The following is a 20,221-nucleotide window of genomic DNA, read 5'->3' on the forward strand; positions in this document are numbered from 1 at the left end:
ATTCAAGAATTTCGAGGGATTTTCAAAAACGCGAAAACATGAGAAGAACCACACACACTGGAACGGTCCAGTGTGCAGGCGACGTCGGTAAAGATAAGGTTGCAAATGGAAGATTAAATATAAATCCATTTCGTGGAAATTAAATTTTATAAAAATTTCCTCCTCCGCTGTAAAATATCCAAAGTATGGCGCTCTCTATAATATTTTGAAAAACAATCTTCCACCGAGTTTCCACCTTTTTAACTTCTGTTTTTAAACATACGAATTTGCATAAAAATCCACAGTCTAATAACGACAATAACAATTTTAGTCGACAGCCGAATGAAAATGATGGGATCCTCCTAGCGTGAAACATCGATTGATCATTTGAAACAGTAAGTGATAGCATGCGATAGAGGTAAAGCAACACTTACCGGACTCCGAGACAGAGGGGCTGCCTGCAGAGTTCCTGGAGCTGGCCGTGGAGCTGGTCGACGAAGCTGTGCCGAGAGAACACTCGGAAACGCTGCGCCGTTTGGAGAGAAGAGCCGCGGCCGCGGCAGCTCCAGGACCGCAAGAGGAACCGGTTGGAGCGCTTGAGCTTAGCCCATGGAGGCCGTGGAGGCCGTGCAACACGTGCAGGCCTGTCTGGTTTGTCAGCTGCTCTAGCCGTCGCCTGAGGAACCTCTGCTCGCGAGACAGCTGTTCCTTGTGCACGGCGTGCTTGCGTTCACGCTCCTCCAGGCTCTGTAACCCAACGTTCATCCCCATTATGCATCATGCAACCTCGATTCAATCCCTTTAGGTTATATCATCGGGGCGTATATCCCTAATATAGATACATTCGTTGATTATGATATTCGGTCGATATTAAGATGTTCAGGCAGTCGAATTGTCAGAAATTGTCAGTGGATGCTGTATTTAAAAATTAATATCTAGATTTTTGGAATTTTAATCTGGCGATCCTCGAACGAGATTTTTGCCTTAATTTGGATTTTTGGTTTTAGTTGGATAAGAGACTTTAGATATTTAAAGTATTTAACGTGGAATTGAGAGGAGAAATCTCGCGAATATCAGTGAATATTCTTTTATATCTTTTCCTTTTTCTTTTTTCTTCACATTTAAGAGAACTTTTAAAAGGCGAGAAAACACGATTCGGTTGAAAATGACTATAAAACGCAAGAGATACTATACGAAACTGAATCTAGAATTAATTTCGAAATCAACTATTATTTTTTATTCCATTTTATTCTATGGATCATTCTATACTTGTTCCAGCAATGTCAGTATTCTCATTAGAAAATGTATTTTGAAGTAAATTATGTTTCACCGCGTTTCCATCCCAATACTCTGTTCCTCCTTAACGTAATTCTAAGGCAAGTAGAAACAAAATAGCCCAAAGGACGTAATATCATCCCCTGAAACTCTAATGTATTTCGATAAAACTTCCATAAGTCAACTAACCATAAAACCCTAATAGAACGAACAGCTTCCAATAAAATCAATTTGCCACATGGTTTTTCAAAGAGAGAAAAAAAGAGAGAGATTATCATAGACGTTTTAATCTTTCGAACGTTCGTCCCCTGATTTATCATGCTCCTGTAAAAAATTCCGCTACAGATAATCCCGTTGGACGTTAGCCCGGGATCGGAGTATTTTTTTAATGCGTTTACGGGATACTGCGCGCAAAAGGATTTCAACGTTAACCGCGTTTCTGTCCATGGCGGGACTCGCGGCAATTGGCTTCTGCTTTTGTTCCATCTTCATTTCGAAGATTAATTCTGGTGAGCGGATACGAAACTGCTGAAAAATCGCGGAATTAATGGGTTGGAGAGGGGGATTGGAACACAGTTCGCTAAGCTCGCGAGGATTACAATAAAGCCGCAGCTAATTCGAGGGCTCTGACATGAGATTTAGATAATTTAAACTTCTTATTGGGAATGTTCGTTTCGTGTTAATGAACCGGGCATGGGATATTATTTTGCCTGGTCAAGGAATTGTTCAAAGAATTTCACGTTCTATTAATAACGAAGGGAACGTCCAAATGAACGACATTCTGTTAATTAAATCAGCAAACAAGAGCTCGGTTTCGATTCGTTGATCAGAAAATTTGTCGCACGAGTGGGAAATATATTTCTGGTGTTTGTGACATCTGAGAAATCCGAAACGAATGCTTGTTCTTGAATTTGTATATCCCAATTCTACTTTCATTTTAACCGGCAGAAATTAGCTTCAGTTAAGAAATATTTTAACGCTACATTACAGATAGACAACCGTGAGTATTTTCTTCCCAAACTTAAAGAATTCCTTGAGTATTAAAAGACACGATCGCTCGTTATCTAAAGCCTATCATTTATCATTTATCATTTATCATTCAATTTATAATACGATGCGATATGATGCAAAAGAACGCAGCAGGATTGAAAAATTTGTATCGAAATAAAAATTATGAAATTCTGTTATTTCCAAAGAAATATATCGAATAATCAAGCGAAATACGCCGTAGTAATAGAAATTTTCAGAATTGTTAATCCTTTCAAAGAAATATCCTTATTATAAAATATTTAATAGTAGAAGGACACGGCTCTTAGGATACGAGAGCTCGCTTTTTGCGCGATAAAGGTAGAGGGAATAATTCCCAGCAATCGACTGCAACGAGCTTCAAGGTTCGTTGTCTGGGCTATATTAAAACACGATTTACACTCGCGGTCCAATTACGATCAAGATCCGGTCAACTACCACTCAGCACTTCTCGAACGCGCAGAAACACATGGACGTTCCATGGTCACGTTCCAACAATTTCGATAGCGTTTAGATAAATTTATCGCCGTTGACCGCGATACTAAAGCTACGATACCGAAATACGCGATAACGATTACAGAAAATACAATTAGGCTTAAACGAAACATTTCGTCGAGTTGCCACGGTTAACCATAATGCCAGGTAAATACTCGGCAACGAGTATGATGGGCCAAAGTACTAAAAAGATTAAGCGGTTCGAACGATGACAAAGAATAAAATGACAAGATCCGGAGAGGTTTGTACAAAAGCCCACGAGACAAAGGTTTTTCGAGTTGGACGAGACAAGGGAAGAACACCGGTGTATCAATACTTAATTTAACTTTATAATTAGGTAGACCGTCGGTTCGTTGAAGAACATCCGAAGCAATCGCTTTCGAACGAACAACAGTCGTTGGATTCCCATCGCAATAGGGGTTCGTCGCTACTGTTGAAGGAAAAGAAGCAACTTCCTGGCTGACCCAACGCGATTCTCTTTGACTTAAATGAAAAATGTTTCCTGCCTCGGCGATGCTCCTTTTAAGCGACTTCGATACTATCGGATCTCTCCATCGAGCACGGAAAATTAAACGAATGACGCGAAATAATACTACAGTTTCCCTTTGATCAAACACGAGGAATTTCAAACTCGTTACCGAAGAAAATATAATCACGTTGTGGGATTATTAATCCGTTAATTCGTCACAGAGATTACCAACCTTTCAAACGTGTAATTTTTCTTTGTTCCTAGAAACCTATCCTCCTTTGAACGCATTATAACAATTATACATTTAACGTTAAGATCAAGATTAGAGCCTAACAGAAATAAATTAATCCGCTGTTACTAATTCCATGTTGAGAAGAGTTCAGTAGGAAAGTACATTCTTTGTCAGCGATTTTTTAAATCCAACAATTTATAATCCCGTGGAAGCTAGCATTTCTAACACCGATAATTGTCACTACTAATGATGCGATACAAACGATAACTGCTGCTACTAACTACAATAGTAAACTGTTACTTTCGGATTGAGTGTCATTTTCTCCATACTGTCTGGAAATAAAAACGAATGTTGCTGAACCATTAATCTAGCTCTTAGAATTACCTCGACATCTGAGAATCCGACTTTTCTGTTTCCATTGGAAGGTACAGCAAACTTCAATTTCATCGAAAACATCATACGCAATTTTGCTTGAGAACTGTCTTGTACGAACGAGAACGTATTACTATCTTTTCTATTACACGGAAAAAGGATGCCAGACGGATTGTCGATATTGCTAAAGAACTATTACATAAGATCAGAGCAGAACGATAACAACAACCAGCGTAAAAGCGTCATCGCGGAAGAACTAGTCGGGCTAGATTCAATTAAAGAAGACACGAGATATATATCTCGTGTTCGAGAAGAGACTGCTGCGAGTAATTAAGGCGACGTATCACGCGATCCGAAATTAACAGTTGGTTATTGATTTGTGCCCTTTTTCCCTGCTCTTTTTATACGTTCAAGATCAGATCGATCGAATATTCATCGAGTTTCATCTATTCGTGTCATCTTACGATTGTTATCCCCTCTCTGCGATCTTTACTTTTTTCTTTTTTTTTTTTCATTGTATCGTCTTTATTAATTTATAACAGCTAGAAACGTAAAAATATTAATTTATGACATTTGAAACTATTTTCTAATATTGCTCGTTTCGTTTAGCATTTATATTCGTAATATGTTTCGCATAGATATAATTGAAAAGTTTAATAAATGTCGATAGACATCAGACTGGAACGCGGTTGTGAATTTCGAGAATGCGCTTGTGAATGCGGCTGCGAAATGAAAATGTAGAATGTTTGATCGTGACAATGCGCGCACAGGTAAATGTGAAAATAATTGCGAATTGTGTGAAGGCGAATGTGAAAACAATTGCAAATCGCGTGAATGTCACTGTGAAAATAATTACGAATTGTGTGAGTGTAGACGCGAGAAGAACAGCAAATTGTGTGAATGTACAGGCGAAAACAATTGCAAATTGTGTGAATGTAAACGTGAAAATAATTACGAATTCCCTTAACAAACATTGTACAACTCTCTTGACCAAACTCTCAAATTTGACCAATGTAATCACGACGGTGTTGTGCTATGTTATAGTGCTAATCACAGTTCAGAATATTTTATATAGCATACCGACTCCGTACTGCACAAATATCGTATGTCGACTTTTAGCGTTTCCAAGAGAAACAGTTTCAAAAATTCGATGATACTTTATAATTAAATAACCACTTTTATTTATCCTTTATCAACGATATTATAAAATTGACGATGCAAATTATGCGTCCTTTTTAGGAATACAAAATGACAAAGCTTGTTCTCTCTTTGGTCCCAGAAAATATTTGCATGAACGCTAAATGCGCCGATACGGAAATATTCTTTTTGACGAATTTATTACGAAATAGCATAGAGATGCATAGAGATACGCCATAAAGAGACAGTGGAGAAATATTTGTTGCATGTAGGAAGTAAAATTTCATAGAAGGTAGACGTACGATATTTGTGCAGTAAGCCATCGGCGTACGATAATACGAAGATGAAAATTTTGTACGACAAGCGTTCGAATACTTCCACGAGTCGGTGTATTTTCTAAAAGTCACAAACTTCGTTATTCAACAAATGATATCGAATTCTCACATCCACCCATTTATCCGTTAAGATTCACCTCCCAGTGTTTACGCAACGCTCGCAGATAGAAAACTGTGGTCACTCGCGAGGAAGAGGCCATCCGCTTCCGGTGTAAAAGGCGCAACGATCGGTGAACGCGATTGGACGGCTTCCCGTTGCATCAGCGACGCAGCAAGAAGCATCGATGTGCGTCGCTGTTTTCTTTTTTTTTCCCCTCCATCTCACCCCATCTTCTTTTTTTTTTTCTTTTTGTCCGGTAATCGAGTCGAACGCGTTCAATTCGTTCGAAATACAATTAACGCGGACGACGACGACGCGACGTGTGAACGTCGAATACGTACGTATATTTGCGCTGGCAATCCGATTAACCGTTTCAAGGTGGGGACTTTTACGGGGCTTAAATCGATTCTACGTCGAAACTCCCGGAATTTCTCTCGTTTTTCTCTTCTTCCTTCTTCCCCTTTCTTTATCAGTGCTGAAATCTCTCTTTTAACGTCTTTACGTTGTTACTTTGTATTTCAAAATTTCCTCTTTCGAGGAAAATTCGAGGAGAATTCGTAATAGAAACACTGCGAATTTCTCGAACTATTTTACTATCGCTAGAGCGTCTTTTGTTCGATACATTTTTCGATTTCTCTCGCAACGACTCTTTTCCATGTGCCCTTCTTTTTTATTTCTAAAGTTACTTCCTTTCGTCTTTGCACCGATCACAGTGTTGAAATTTCCTTTTTACACTTCGTCAGCTACGTACGTATGATCGTTCTCTCGTGATGTTTTCCTCGATCGACGTCAAACTCACGGTGCTGCAAACGCAGTGTCGCGGCGTATCGAGTCTGCAGGTTCTATGCGTCTAATTATTCCGAGAATTTTTGACGATTAAGAACAAAGTACACCGATTCGCTTTAGCAGAGACTTTCCTTCTGTTGCGGTTCCTTATCTTGCGGACTAAATTCGGTTGCGATGATTGTTGAGCTACTGACTGGAACCGAACAGCCAATCGGGTCTTGACAGAGGATAAACGAGCAGCTGTTACGATCACAGCGGCTTACAATTACATATGGAATTACGGATATTGGTTTCTCGACTTAAATAAAACGTGTCTTACTTCGCCACTCTTCTCCATTCTCCTTCGCCTCTGAAATTCCTTCCTCGGAAACCTAGGGATTTCTAGTTCGTAGAATTCACCTCGGAATACTCTCTGTCTTGATAGGATTGCTTGCCAGCACGTAGAAATTCTTCTAAGTCGCAATTTAATCACGGTAGAGTGTACCTCGGCAAGGTACTGCCGAAGGGAAGCCGGTAAGGTGATAGATTATATCCCACCACTGATCCGGAATGGACACTGTCCACGAAAGTAGTTGGAATCGAAAGGGAACCACCAGAAACGTTCACGGTAGTCGAGTAGTCGCCGGAAACGATTTTGGGTAAAGTGACCACTAGCAACCACCGAGTGACCACAGTGAACGCTGTCCACGATGAGCAATCGAGCAAGGGTTGCTAGAGCAAAGTAGCTTCGAGCACCCTTCGTCCGTGCGAATCGAAGACTATCCAGGAAAAATATTTATTTACTCATCTTGTAGTATCTGTTTGTTAGCGATTATATACTCGCAGTAGTTAGAGTCGATTATTTTTTCTATATAAATTAGAGTGGCTACGAGAAGGACATGGACATAGCCTACTTTTTCAACGAAGATTTTTACCGAGATTCTGTACATTTCATTTTCGTGGTATGAAACTTTGGTAGCAATACAACGTAAATCCTTTCGCTGTTGAATATTTATTCTGCCGACAAGGTGTTCGAAAATGGATGAATTTTCCAACTGATTGATTATACCGTGTGGGACTATGTTACGTGGGATCCGTAAATTTACGACTTCAGCATGACGGATACGCATCTCACAGAACGTATTATGATGGTTAGAGCAGTGACAGGGTTCATACCTATTTGGATTTAATTAATCGGTATATAGACACTACGATAGATGCAAGGGCGAGCCACATACTTGTAGCCGCTGTGTACTTAATACGTTCTTTATTTCCCAACACGTTCGGTTTTATTTTTCAAGGTGATTTTTGCCAGATCTTTGTCAAAATGATCGCTGAAGCGTAACCTTTAAAACGACATATATTTGCAAGCGTTAAAAAATGCCTACGCTGCACACAAGGGGAGAAAATGGAACGAGCGTACATACGTATTATAGTGGTACGATTCTTTTGAGATTTGAGAGAAATCGATGAAGATTTGAGAACCGACCAGAGAGAAGAGTGCATTATCTGCTATTTACTAGGACGGTACGTACGAAATGTCGAACCTGAAAATGACCTCCGAGGTTCGACTACAAGAGGCCAATACCGTTCGTTAAAGTTTGTCACCGGTATATCCTCGCAAACAGTTAAAAATGAGTCTGGCCAATTTCAGGAATTCGATGCTTTCAATATCAACATCCTCACAAAATTAAACCATTTCGCTCGTCCACCTACTCTTCGTCGAAACTCGGCCTTTCCCTTTTCCCAAGAAAATCCGCAACAACCCGGCGAAACAAAAGAAACAAAGGCCGGAAGAAATCGAAAGAGAAGCGAAAGAAGATGGTAGCATGTAAATAAGCGCGAGGCAAGAGGAAAACGGCGCTGCACAGAGCGTGCGCGATCGAAGAGGTGAACTGAGAGAGAGAGAGAGAAAGATAAGGAAAAAAGAGAGAAAAAGGGAGAGAGAGGAATTGAAGGAGTCGTCTGCGATTTATGACACCCTTCCAGAACACTACACGTTGCTCGGCTCCCCTGTAATCACTTCTTCTCTGTTCGAAAGAGAAGAGAGGAACGCCTGGGAACAAGAGAGCCCCGGGAAAAAGCTAAGACGCGAGTCGACAGGGTGCAGGAGATACAAAGATAAGCAATTGGCGCGAGCCGTGGAATGGCAGGGAATAATGGCGAGGGTGGCGATTAGAAAGCGGGACAAAATTGTCTGCGACTTACCGAGGACCAACGGGACAAAGGAAGCGTCCGGTCGGTCGCGTCGCTGATGAGAAAAAATGCTGGATAAGGGGGCGGAACAAAAGATACCGTTGGATACTGTGTTGCGACGTTGAAATTGTAGAGTTAATGCGTACGCTCGCAGGGGATAGTTTGGAAATTGGTGCGCGTCCGTTGCCCCGTTCCCTTTCATTTTGCTGCTGGTTTCTTGGGGATTAGGGTAACTTGCAAAGTTTCGAGAGCTCCAGTCTGATAAAGATTCGTTGGGTGACCGATTATGTCTCGAAAATTAACCGAGAGGTAATTACACCGGTTAAGAAAGTTTCTGTCGCGGTGGACGTTTCGCTGAATCTTATGTATTTTTCTACATCTACAGCTTTTACACGATGCTTAAATTTAAATTTACCTTACAATATTTAAATCTAATTTGACAGTACATGATACGACGTATAGTAGAGGACGAGTTTGAGCTTTAGCAGGGATTTAGGGTGTACGATGTTTGATCGAACTATTCGTTAAATATTTAAATCGTTCGATCAAGCGATTCGTCAAACGTTTGATCGTTGTAATTGTTCGATCGAATGATTTAAATATTTACAAAACGATGTATAAAAATCAGTCGAAAGCATCAGTTACCATTTTGATTACGCGGATAATTTGTTCTCGAGTGAATGAACGTGGAAGAACGCGCGAGACGGTGGATAGAAAGCGGCGCGATTAGAGTTTCTCGGCACGAAACGGTGGAAGCCTCGCTTTTAAGCCGGCTTCCGCGCATTTTACGACAGTAGCCAGGGCTCGACCGCTTCGAAACCAACCTTATCTACGTTGTAAACTCATATCAAGCCGAAGGAAGAAGCACAGGACAGTACACACACGCGCGTATCGAACGATGTCTCTTATCTGCAATCCTGGTGACCTCACCCTTTCGATCCTTTTATAGCTGGCTTTTCTCAGGCCACAGAATATCTTTCGGTAAGGATATTTCAAGCCAATTTTGAATTCTTTTTGATATGTAGATTATCGTGCGAAAGTGTTTAGATGCTCGTTCATTTTTCCCAGAATTTGGTTTCATCATGGAATTACATATAGATAGACAAAGGAAGATCTAAAAATTCTCTTATCAAGTTACTGTTGATGCGATGGTTCTAACGTTGGAATATGTGCGGCCTGCATGCTAAATTGATTAAACAAACAACCGATTTTATACACTTTAAATACTACAACGTTGATCTATTAACCTCGAACATCAAGGAATTTCTTTTTCCCTTTAGAATTGAATCTCTTTCAAAATGGGAGCAGTTGACCCGTTTCTCGATCCGAAAGAACCGTTCAAGAACTCCCAACAATCATACAAACGCGTTGAAACCTGCCACAAGTCACAGAACACGATTCAACGAACAAATTCTGAAGAGATGAAGTACCAAATCGTTCCAAGACTAATTCCAAAATAGAAGAAATTAATCGCCTATTTTTTGATCCAAAGAAAGCCTCGAGAAGTTTCGAAAAATTATCCGAATACTTCAAAATGTCTGGCGACTCGCGGGAAACTCGCGGACCCAAACAAAACAGATTCCGAGGAAACAAACTTCCCAAAACCTCCGCGAATGCTTTTAGAAAATCAGGATTGGGAGATTAAAGTAATGCAGAGATAGCAGAGGCAGCAAATGTTGCGCGACGGCAAATCGAATCGACGTCGTGTCGAGCGAGAATCCGTAAAACGGGCCTGGAAAAGAAAGGGACACGTGGGTTTTTCCTTTTCGGCCGCTTCCGCCACGAAGGAAAGTGAAATGGATCGCGTCGAGGCGTGCGTCTGCTCGATTTAAAGAAGTAATTTGCTTCGGTGAAATCAGCTCGCACCGACTCGTTGGACTTTCCTGCGACGAGCGAACATAAATTCTTCCTACGGCTCAACCGTATCCCCGAGCCGTTGCTATATATTTTCTCTCTTTCTCGTTTTCTCTCTGCCTCCTTCTTCGTTCGGGGGATATTTAATGTCCGGGAACGGACGCTGCCGCTTAGCGACAATTGTGTTTAATTGTCAGGAAAAAAGCATCTCTGCTTGTGCTCTCTTTTTCCTTCTGCTGGCCTCGCGTTTGTCGAGTCCCGCGCCTGTGTCAAAGGTTAGATAATTCGAATGGTCGAAGGGAATCGGTGGGAGAAGAGAGGAGACGAGGGAGACATCAGGACGTTCCTTAATTTTCCAACGACAAATTGGATCTTGTCGAAGTGTGAGTTCGCTCGAGGAACGTGTGTTTCGTCTGATTAGGTGGCTCGTTTTTTGGCTTCCTGCGAACAGATCGATGGATGCTCCGGGAGTTCGATTTTTCATTACCTGGACGAACGTGGCGACGTTTTGTAAAAGGAATTTTATGTTTGGAAAGAGGCGAAGGTTCTTGAGTATCCCGTTCGATAAGATCGAATAACCCTTCGCAGTGCGTAAGTATAAAACTGCGGATTCTCCTTCAATCGGCTGTATTCTTTCAGGTGAAACATCTGTTAAATTCAATTAAATTTTACGCCTGAATTTCTGCGAGTTTTCAATCCGTATTTTCACGATTTTCACAGAAATCGGCGTTCAATGACTCGCGGCGCTGCCGTATTTAATTTAAAACCAGTAAAAGAGTGTTTTATAACTAGCTGCGCGTTCGCGATTTCGTCCGCACAGTATTTTAATTTATGTTTATTACTCTCTGTTTGAACACCCTTCAGGAGTTAAATTTCGAAAAACGCCCAAACACCTGTTCGCCTATTTTTAATGAGAAATTCGTACACCGAATTTCACATCCTCGACTTTAGCAAGTCGTGGTATATGTATCATTTTTACTTTTTCAGGTTTTTTATTCCCAACAATTCTTTTCTATCCTACGCCTACATCTTAAAAGGAGTATACTGCCAAAATTTCACGTTTCTAAGTACGGTGGCTTGTGCTAGGAGTTGACGGACAAATCAGTCACCCTTGCATCATATAACTCGTATTATATAACTTATAGAAAACTTATAAATATATAGACTACTATGCAAATTTCTATGTAAATTTAGATTTTTGAGAATACGATTAAAAAAATAGAATTGCGGTAGAAAATTATTCTATCCGTCAAGTATTACAGAAAGCGCTATGATACGTTATATCTATCTCTATATTACACACAGAGTTTTATGCAAATTTAGATTTTCGAGAATACGATTAAAAAAGTACAGCTTGGACGGAAGATTATTCTTCACCCTTCGAGTATTATAAAAAGCGTCGTGATATTTTAAGCGCTTTGCATACTCTGTATCTTTTCCCGTATCATGAACAATCTGTACAGTTTTATACCTTCGAAATTCCTGTAAACGCACAAAAGCCCGCGATCTACCGATAGGGATCCTTCGACTTTTGAATTCAGAAGAATTTTCTACGCAATCGCATAATCTGACAGTTCCTGTGCAAAAAGAAAAACTCCACGGTCCGTCAACAACGCTAATATATTCGCTCCAAATCGATGGAGATTTTTCGAATTAATGGGCTGCGGCTGAACGAAGCCGAGGCGCGCGTAACGCGTAGAAACGGAATATTCATTACTTGATGCATCCACGGTCGCTCGTTTCTGGGTTGTGCAGCTCGCTGCAATATGCATGTGCGTGTCCACGTTGGTCAGCCTGCAGTGTAGGCAGGGACAGAGGATGCACATGACGCACACGTGCGATAGCACAATCAGTTTTAAACAATGCCATGGCCGAGAGAAACATGCTTTCGATATGGGAACCGCGATAGTCCCTCGAACGATCCAGAGAGTTTATCTTTCAATTAGCAAGTCGAGGTGACGATCGAGTGACTCAAATATTAGAAACTTTGCGTTAGTGCCCGGTATGTGGAACGTTTAGGCATGTGTCATGGGTTTTAGTGTTATTCAAATACATGTTGTTCATTCATGATGGGAAACTATGCTGAATTGGGCAAATTTTATCGAAACTGTAGATTATCTGAAATAAGAAATGAAGATAACGCTTTCAGCCAATTAATCGTTTCGACTACTTTATTATTTTTACTTTAGGAAAAAAAAAACACAGTAAAAGAAAGTAACTTATTTTTTGGAAAAGTTGCCAACAATAAGAAAAAACTTCGATGTTCAATATTTCAATTGGATCAATCATTCGATCTTAGGAGATAGAAGGAAAACGAGATTATCTGGAAAAATATGTAGCCTATGTCTAACCATTGCATATCCAACGCTAGTGACGCATATGATGCGATCAAGGTAAGGCTTCTATCACAAATATCGCGGTTTTGTTTTCCTGTGTTTCAACAGCAACGCACCGTGCGTATTGGCAGAAACATCGCGCTTAAAAGGCAGACATTTCTGATAAAGGAAAGATGTGTAATTTCAGAGGAGAGATAATATCTTTAACCTAATGCAATTATTTAATCTTGTTTAGGAGGCGAATCGATTTTAAACATCAGGTATTTAAACATTAACAGAATTAGCGTAGAAAGTCAGCTAAAAACGACAATAGCAGGCCAATGACTCCCATGGAAGTATCATGACGATTCTGGTTGGCGCGAAAGCGTTTCCTGCAATTATCTCAAGACACTAATACGGTGAAACGCGTATCCGTATGGTGGTTGAATAATGTAGATAAAATGCTGGCACACAGGCATTATGCGATAGTGCGTGCGTATTCTTCGATCGAATAACGCCAGTTTATATTCCACGTAGTGTTGCATCCTGCCTTGACGCAAGGTGGAACCTACGTATATGTCCCACTGGCCAATAAAGCCTGATACGACGTATGCTCGCGGCGTGCCACGCGGAATACGAATCACGGCATGCAGCTGCCACGTTAAATTTCACTGTTTATTATGTCACCGAGCCATCGCGATACCCTGACGGATTGCCCTCCGGTTTTCCAATGATTTTGATACGATTTCTAGCCGAATTTTATACATATGGTAAACCGAGGATAGGTTGAAAAAAAGATTCTACATTAATATCGTAATAATAAAATAAAAATTCCATGCGTATCGAATATCTTTTATATTGATCGATAACTTAGTTTATTTTTCGTTTCACACTGTCTTAGATGATAATCTGAAGTTACTAAAGAATACCATAAAAGAGCTTCTAAGCGTTTCGAAGTAACCTTCAAAAAATTAGAAATAAAATATCGGATAATTTATAACGTTGTCTTTTACGTACCAAACGTCGCAGCAATCTACAAATTGTCTGAGACAATTTGTGCATTTGAAAACTACGCGTTCGAGCCGCCTACGCGATGCAAAGTAGATAAGGAGAATTGGACAGTCAATGATCAGACGCGTCTCGATATTCTCTTTATTCGAAGCTGTTTTAAGCGACAATTGTTTAGAGAAATATAAACGTTTAAAATATGTAATTTTACGACATTTCAGATACTAATTTACAAGCATTCTAACATAATATGAGAACCAATATTAGGCTGTGATAGTGAAATAAAAATGAAGAAACACCTCTTGGATACGAACGCTTCCTTGTTAAAGATTAACTTCCGATCCTATGAACGTGAAAAATACGTTAAACAAAATCTATTCGTTTAGTCTATAAGCATGTATTGTCAATTTCCTAAAAAAGTGATGCAACCAAGGAAGATAAATTTTCTAATAAATCAGCGTGACGTAGGAAATTATTAACTATTCGATATTTGAGGTAACATTATCTAACGATTATTCGACTAATTATCTTTCAAATTATAATTGTTTCAAAGTATATGGCTTCCTATCGTTCGTAGAGTTGAAGCAGCGTTTCAAGAACGGCTGAGTCGTTGTCACCTCTATTACAGAGGCTCGCGATATTATTCGTGAAACGGAAGCCAACCATTGTCGTGTTCCTTAACGCAATCGCAGTCCCACTTTTCTTCTTCCGCGAGCTTCGGTGCGTTGCACCGGTGCATCGTACTCGATGCAGCTGTATCGTGCTGGTTACGCGTCACAAGGAATATTTATCATCTTATTATTCCATTTCGCACAGTACTCTACAAACGTAAAACACAGAAACATGCAAACGCACGCAGAGAGGGAAAAATAATATAACACTAATTATTTAAACAAAAAAAAAAAAAAGGGAAGAAAGTAAGGATTGGAAAGTATGGGAAACAAATAGAAAATAAATTCTCTTCACAGAGAATGAAAACAGGAAATAAAAAATAAAGAAACATTGAATCGAAACGCGAGAATGGAGATCTTTTTTCGCGATGGAATATTGCCCTAAATAAAAGAGAGCGGAAGTGACACGGGAAGGAAGATAAGAGGAGAAAGATAAATAGTTGGAAGATGAAAGAGGGTGAAAGGTGAGGATACGGTGGATGCGATAGGGCGAGGTTTAATCTTTCTTAGCGAAGAAAATAATAAAGAAGAACAAGAAGAGAGCGAGAGGGAGTCGGTTAGAGACAAAGGCGGAAGGGGAAAAATATTCGCGGGAGAAGGATGAAATGGAAACAGGTGGTACGCTGCAGGATTTTTCCAATTATTTAATAAAAAGCGCAGAGTTCGTGTCGTTTTGAATATCCTAGGACCTGGGTCTTTAACCATTCGCTGTATTCCCATACAGATCTGAAGGCGCGATCAGACATATTCAGTCTGAAGACAGTCTCGTCTAAAGTCTTACTTTCGTTCATTCTACTTCACAATACAAATTTTTCCCAGAAACATATTTAACTCGATCTCGAATCTCTCAACTTTCGGTTTACCTAAGCCTGCCAATAAGAAACAGTTCCTCATACAACTACAATTCACCGATTCTCCTTGCTATTATTTCTCCTTCGCATAATAGAACTTGGAATTCGAATCAGTAGATTCAATCGATACGAGTTCAACCAGTCGGACACTAACCGAACTGCCGTGTCCATGCACGTAGTGGTCTTTGCCTTCGCGTAATGCAACTTCACATCCAAATAAATGCAAATTCACTCGGTAACGATACATTTAACCAAACCATAAATGGAATTGCAACGTAAACGCTAATAACGCATCGATCGAAGCAACGAGAAAATCCAACAGAAAACAGATGCGAACAGACGCAACGACAACTTTCGCGGGTCGAGAGGAGCCAAAAGAGAAACCAAGACATTCCCCTTGAGATCTACGAGGAAGGTTGGCTAAGGTGTCGCGGCGAGGAGAGAGTGGCGACGGACAATGGATGCGTAGTTAGTAAATTACAGGCTGGCCTGCACAATGGCGTGCAGCGTGGCGTGCGTGCGTGCATCGCCTATGACTATGCACGCGTGTTTGTCTATGTTCCCTGGTCTCCCGTCTGCCCGCGCAACCGCTGTCGCTCCGTTTCTCTCTGCAGGCCACGGTTTACACAGAGAACAGCGTGCAACGGCGCGTATCCACCGTTCGCCCATGCATACAGAGTCCGCGTGGGAGATTCTCGGTATACATCAATCCGAGCCGCTGCAGGTACCTGTACATTACGCGGCCGTGCATTAGATATCCGCGCCAAGATTTCACTCTGTCCTCCATTCCTATTGCACTCGCTTGTCTGTTCGCGTCGATCCACGTCCCCGGATCTCCTTCATCTAGAACGATCCACGGTAATGCGTACGACTTGTCCGTTTCTTCTTTGTACTTTTCCGCAAATATTCCACCCACGTGGAACCTTTGTTTCGAGTGGAATGTTTGCGTTAACGTTGACCTGGCTTAATTAGCTGGCTGAGTAATATCACAGAATTAACCTGCAGTACGATCCTCAAATATTTATTTTAATTATTTCGATCTTGATCTCGTTTCAATAAACGGGAAACGTTTGTAATGTTCTAACGATGTTCAATATGAAATTTGTAAATATAGGAATTATACGTATCAACTGGAATTTTTGCACATTTTCTTCGTATTTAAAATATTCTTTCAGGCAATGTGTCGAGAATGAGCGGAAGAATACGGTAGCATTGAACAAATTCCTATAACCTCGAGAATATAGAAAATCGTTCAAAATATAGTAAAATATGTTCATTTGATATATTTCTTTAGTTCATCCTTGGTTTTACCTTATCTTCGGTTGACTTATAGCTATAATTTGTCTCGGTGATATGAGACACCTTGTATATTTTAAAATTAATATCAGTAGAACGCGTGTCCCTGATGTATCGAATAGACTCTTGAATTGTACGAAGCAGTTCCTATCAACTTTCTTACGCAAAGTACAGGAAATATCTTGCTTCAATAAAATATATCAATTATTAAAACCCCACTGTCTCCAGTCCCACGATCAACGATTGTAGCTTCCCATGCTATCGATTACGTCTCACGACAGACCTGCACGTTCACCAACCAAAAGAGCCTTCCCTGCTGGTTGGTATAAACCTGACATATCACGAAACCCGGATCGCGTAGACATTAAAATCCGACCTATCGAAAGCTGCAACAAACCTATAGGTACCTACATATATATATATATATATATAGCGTTCAAACGGTGAGATTTACTAATTAGCGATCTAAGACCAGTTGCTCGTTAACGCTGCGATTTATCGTGGACCCAGCAACGAAGGAAAGAGACAAAACCAAGTCAGCTACCGACTAAATTGATATCAAATAAAGAAGAAGGAGAATCTGCGAGTCAAACTCCAAGAACGAAGAATAAAAAGGAGAAAATAAGGAGGAAAAAGATGGATCGTGGAGCAAGATAAGAGTAGAGGAAAAAACGAAGAGTGTCGAGGGCAGGGAACGAAGGAAAGGGAAGGAATTGAAGAGCGAAGCTGGAAAGAGCAAAGAAATCAAACGTGAAAACTAAAGGAGGATCTAAGAGCAGAAAAAAGTCGAAGGAACGAACAAAAATTGAAGTGGCAAACTGCAAAAAGCGAAGAAACCAAAGACAAAGAGTAAAATCGTAGAAACGAGGAATTGAAGAGACGAAAGAGAGGAAACGAAGAACAGGCCGGTTCCTAACGATGAAAAAACACCGAGCACCTAAGGGTAAGGCAAAAGGGGCGCATCTCGTTCGTATTTCGTAGAGACTAGACGACCGGTGTAATACTTTATTTGTCCGCCCCTGGACTTCTTTCATTCTATCTCTCCTCTTTATCGACCGTGCTCGACCGCGATTCTTTTCACACTCGGCCATCTTTTCCGCCATCTTTCTTGCTAATTACCCGACCCCCTTTCCACCCAGAAATCTCTCCTCCCTTCCCATCCCCCCATCCCCACTTTCTTGTCTTCCCTCCTTTCTTTTTACTTCGCTTTTTCCTCTTTCTTTTTGACTGGTGTGTAGGCGAAGATGCATAGATACAGCGGAGAAGCAGCTTGATGTTTTCCGTAAGTGCTTCTTGCTCGTTGATTCTCGCGAACCGCGGCTTCTTCGCGGAACACCGCATGAAATATTCAAACCACCCGTACCCCGCCTCTCGCACAGTTTTATGGGCAATTTTGGTGTATTTGTTTGCACGAACTTGCTTCGCGGAGATTAGGTAGAGGCGGAAGATCGTCGGCAAGAATAATGCGTTTCATTGACGAGGATTTGGCGGTCGAGCGGAAAAGCGTCGTGCGATGCGGAGAGATTCGAATGACTTTAGTGTTCAACGAGCGTGATCAACGGTTATCGAGACATTTTCTGATTTGGAAGTTGAGGGAATTGAGCTTTTTGGGCGGAAACGACGCGAGAATGTGTTCTTTCAAGAACTCGATCTGATCTGCTGCGATTTGATAGAATGCACGGGTTGTAAAATGTGTGCAATAATCGATTTAAGAGCATGAATCGTAGAACGTTTGAAACTATTGATTTAAAGGTAGTAAATCGTAAAATGTGTAAATAAAATGAACCTCCGTTTTTGACGGTACGAATTACGATAATAAATTCGCAATGTTACCTTGATAAAACGCTTGGCCTTGGTCAAGAGACCCAACGTAGTGTGCCTTGAGGTTTCAGGACCCAATGGAACCAACACCTTCAACTTTTCGAGGCAATTTCTGAGGTGCGCCCTCCTGCAACAAAAATCCAATTAAACATTTAATATACCGTGTGCAACGTTTTCTCTGATTTTTACTTATAAAAAATAACATTCTTAAATTTTCATATCTTGTACAGGATTTACGTAAATTTCATTTCTGCGAAACTATTATAGGAAATATAATTTTAATACGATCCTAATATAACAATCTGTAATCTCGAGCCACGCTATACGTTTGATGGTCGAATTATAGCGAACACTTAATCTTAATTAGAGATCTTAATATCCAGACTTTATTAATTTGCTTATTATAGTAATTTTCTTTCAATCCTTAAAATTCCCCGTGCTTTAAACCATCCAGAGAAGCAGCGAGTATAGATGAGAAGAATTTAATTCTATTACACATAAATAATATATATTTTATAAGAGGATTATAGTCCATTAATAATCAGTTAATACGTCCGTAATAATTTTTCACATTTATCACACAGCACAAAGCGAAATTTGTTACAGCTTTCCAATAAATGTAACGAGTGTACGTCTTTATACTACTTATGGCTGATGGTATATACCCTAATCTCCTACCATTGTTCCTCTGAGTCTCGCTCCTATTTCATTCGGATTGTATATACCTTGTAATGTGAAATACTGAATAACACAGAATTTGTTAGCATTTTCCAATAAATGTAACGAATGTACGTCTTTATTTTATCTTATGGCTAATAGTATATATCCTAATTTTCTACCACTGTTCCTCTAATGATGTCCCCCTCCTATTTCATTCGCATTGTATGTGCCTTATAATATAAAATACCAAATAAAACAGAATTTTCTAGCGTTTTCTAATAAATGCTCTGATACTTACGTCTAGAGTACAAGTCTCTACGAAAGTTCATACAATTCGAGAAAATGATCTTCTAAATCTCATAAAGGACACTCTGCCATTTCGTATATTTTTGCATATTATGTGCTATCTTTATATCTCCGAGTCTTCGAATTTCCCGTAAATGCATAAAAATCCATAGCCTATTTATGGATTCACGATCCACGATTCACCATGACGGAGTACATTATAGATAACATTGAAATCAGTTAGACGAACTAATTAGCAATATATATCTGCCACGTAAATAAATAGATGCAACTGCGCCACCAATTACACGGTACCGTTAAACCCACCCTCGCGGAATCAACCAGCCAACCCATCTTACGTTATCTCTCGAAACTCCGACAGTAAAGCTATGGTAGTCTGACCAACGCGGAGCAATTTCACGCGGCCTCGATTCGTCTTGTCCGGAGGTTTTCGAATTACCCACGGGCCACGGGAAAACCGCGGGGTGGCATTCGTTTTTCGCGTCACGTAGACCGGCCAGCGACGAATGGAGCGGAATCCAGCCGGCAAACAGACAGCGAAATTGAACGGGGGAATCCCCATGGCGCGTCCCCACGGCACGCCGACCTCGTGCAGAGAGTCGCTCGCCGCGAAAGTGTCCGGAAGAAACCGATAAGATCCCGATTATCGCGGCCATCATGGCCCATTAGCCAAACGAATCGCGCGATAAACATACAGCCGGAATACCAAAGCGGGCAATTATTTCCATTCGGCCCGAGAATGGCTTGCGCCGAGCCAGGTGAAAAAGGGCTGATCCTTTCCTTTTCTTTTTCCACTCTTGCAGAGATCTCGTACGGCGAAAAGATATCGGTCGGCTGATTCGATTATCGGCGCAGTTTGAATTCTTTCCCTGCAAGGGTTTAAGGTTCCAAGCGTTTTATTTTGAGATTAAATTTTGCTGCGTCCTTTTGGGCATTTTCGACGCAACGTAACGTTTTTCAACGCTTTTCGAAAAGTGTGTCACGTTTTAGGAAAATACGAAGGAATTGCCATCGACGCGCGTGATTTCTCTTCGCAATTTTACGTTGGACGTTTTCTT

At 40.6% G+C, this 20,221-nt stretch overlaps 1 protein-coding gene and 1 long non-coding RNA gene across 12 annotated transcripts in view; one reads left to right on the top strand and one right to left on the bottom strand.

The window, feature by feature from the left end:
- Positions 1-20,221, top strand: part of LOC110119953 — a 180,116-nt gene that overhangs the window by 100,602 nt on the left and 59,293 nt on the right. The gene's annotated exons all lie outside the window — the stretch shown is intronic.
- Positions 1-20,221, bottom strand: part of LOC100644824 (max dimerization protein 1) — a 228,020-nt gene that overhangs the window by 91,629 nt on the left and 116,170 nt on the right. For all 11 annotated transcript variants that reach the window (XM_012317194.3, XM_012317198.3, XM_012317196.3 and 8 more), the window contains exons 5-6: positions 18,210-18,324; positions 414-726 (exon numbers count right to left, since the gene is read on the bottom strand). In XM_012317194.3, the coding sequence (XP_012172584.1) occupies positions 414-726; positions 18,210-18,324 (428 nt within the window). The remainder of the gene's footprint in view (positions 1-413; positions 727-18,209; positions 18,325-20,221) is intronic.

This window comes from Bombus terrestris, chromosome 15 (genome assembly GCF_910591885.1).
Source record: "Bombus terrestris chromosome 15, iyBomTerr1.2, whole genome shotgun sequence".
NCBI classification, from domain to species: domain Eukaryota; kingdom Metazoa; phylum Arthropoda; class Insecta; order Hymenoptera; family Apidae; genus Bombus; species Bombus terrestris.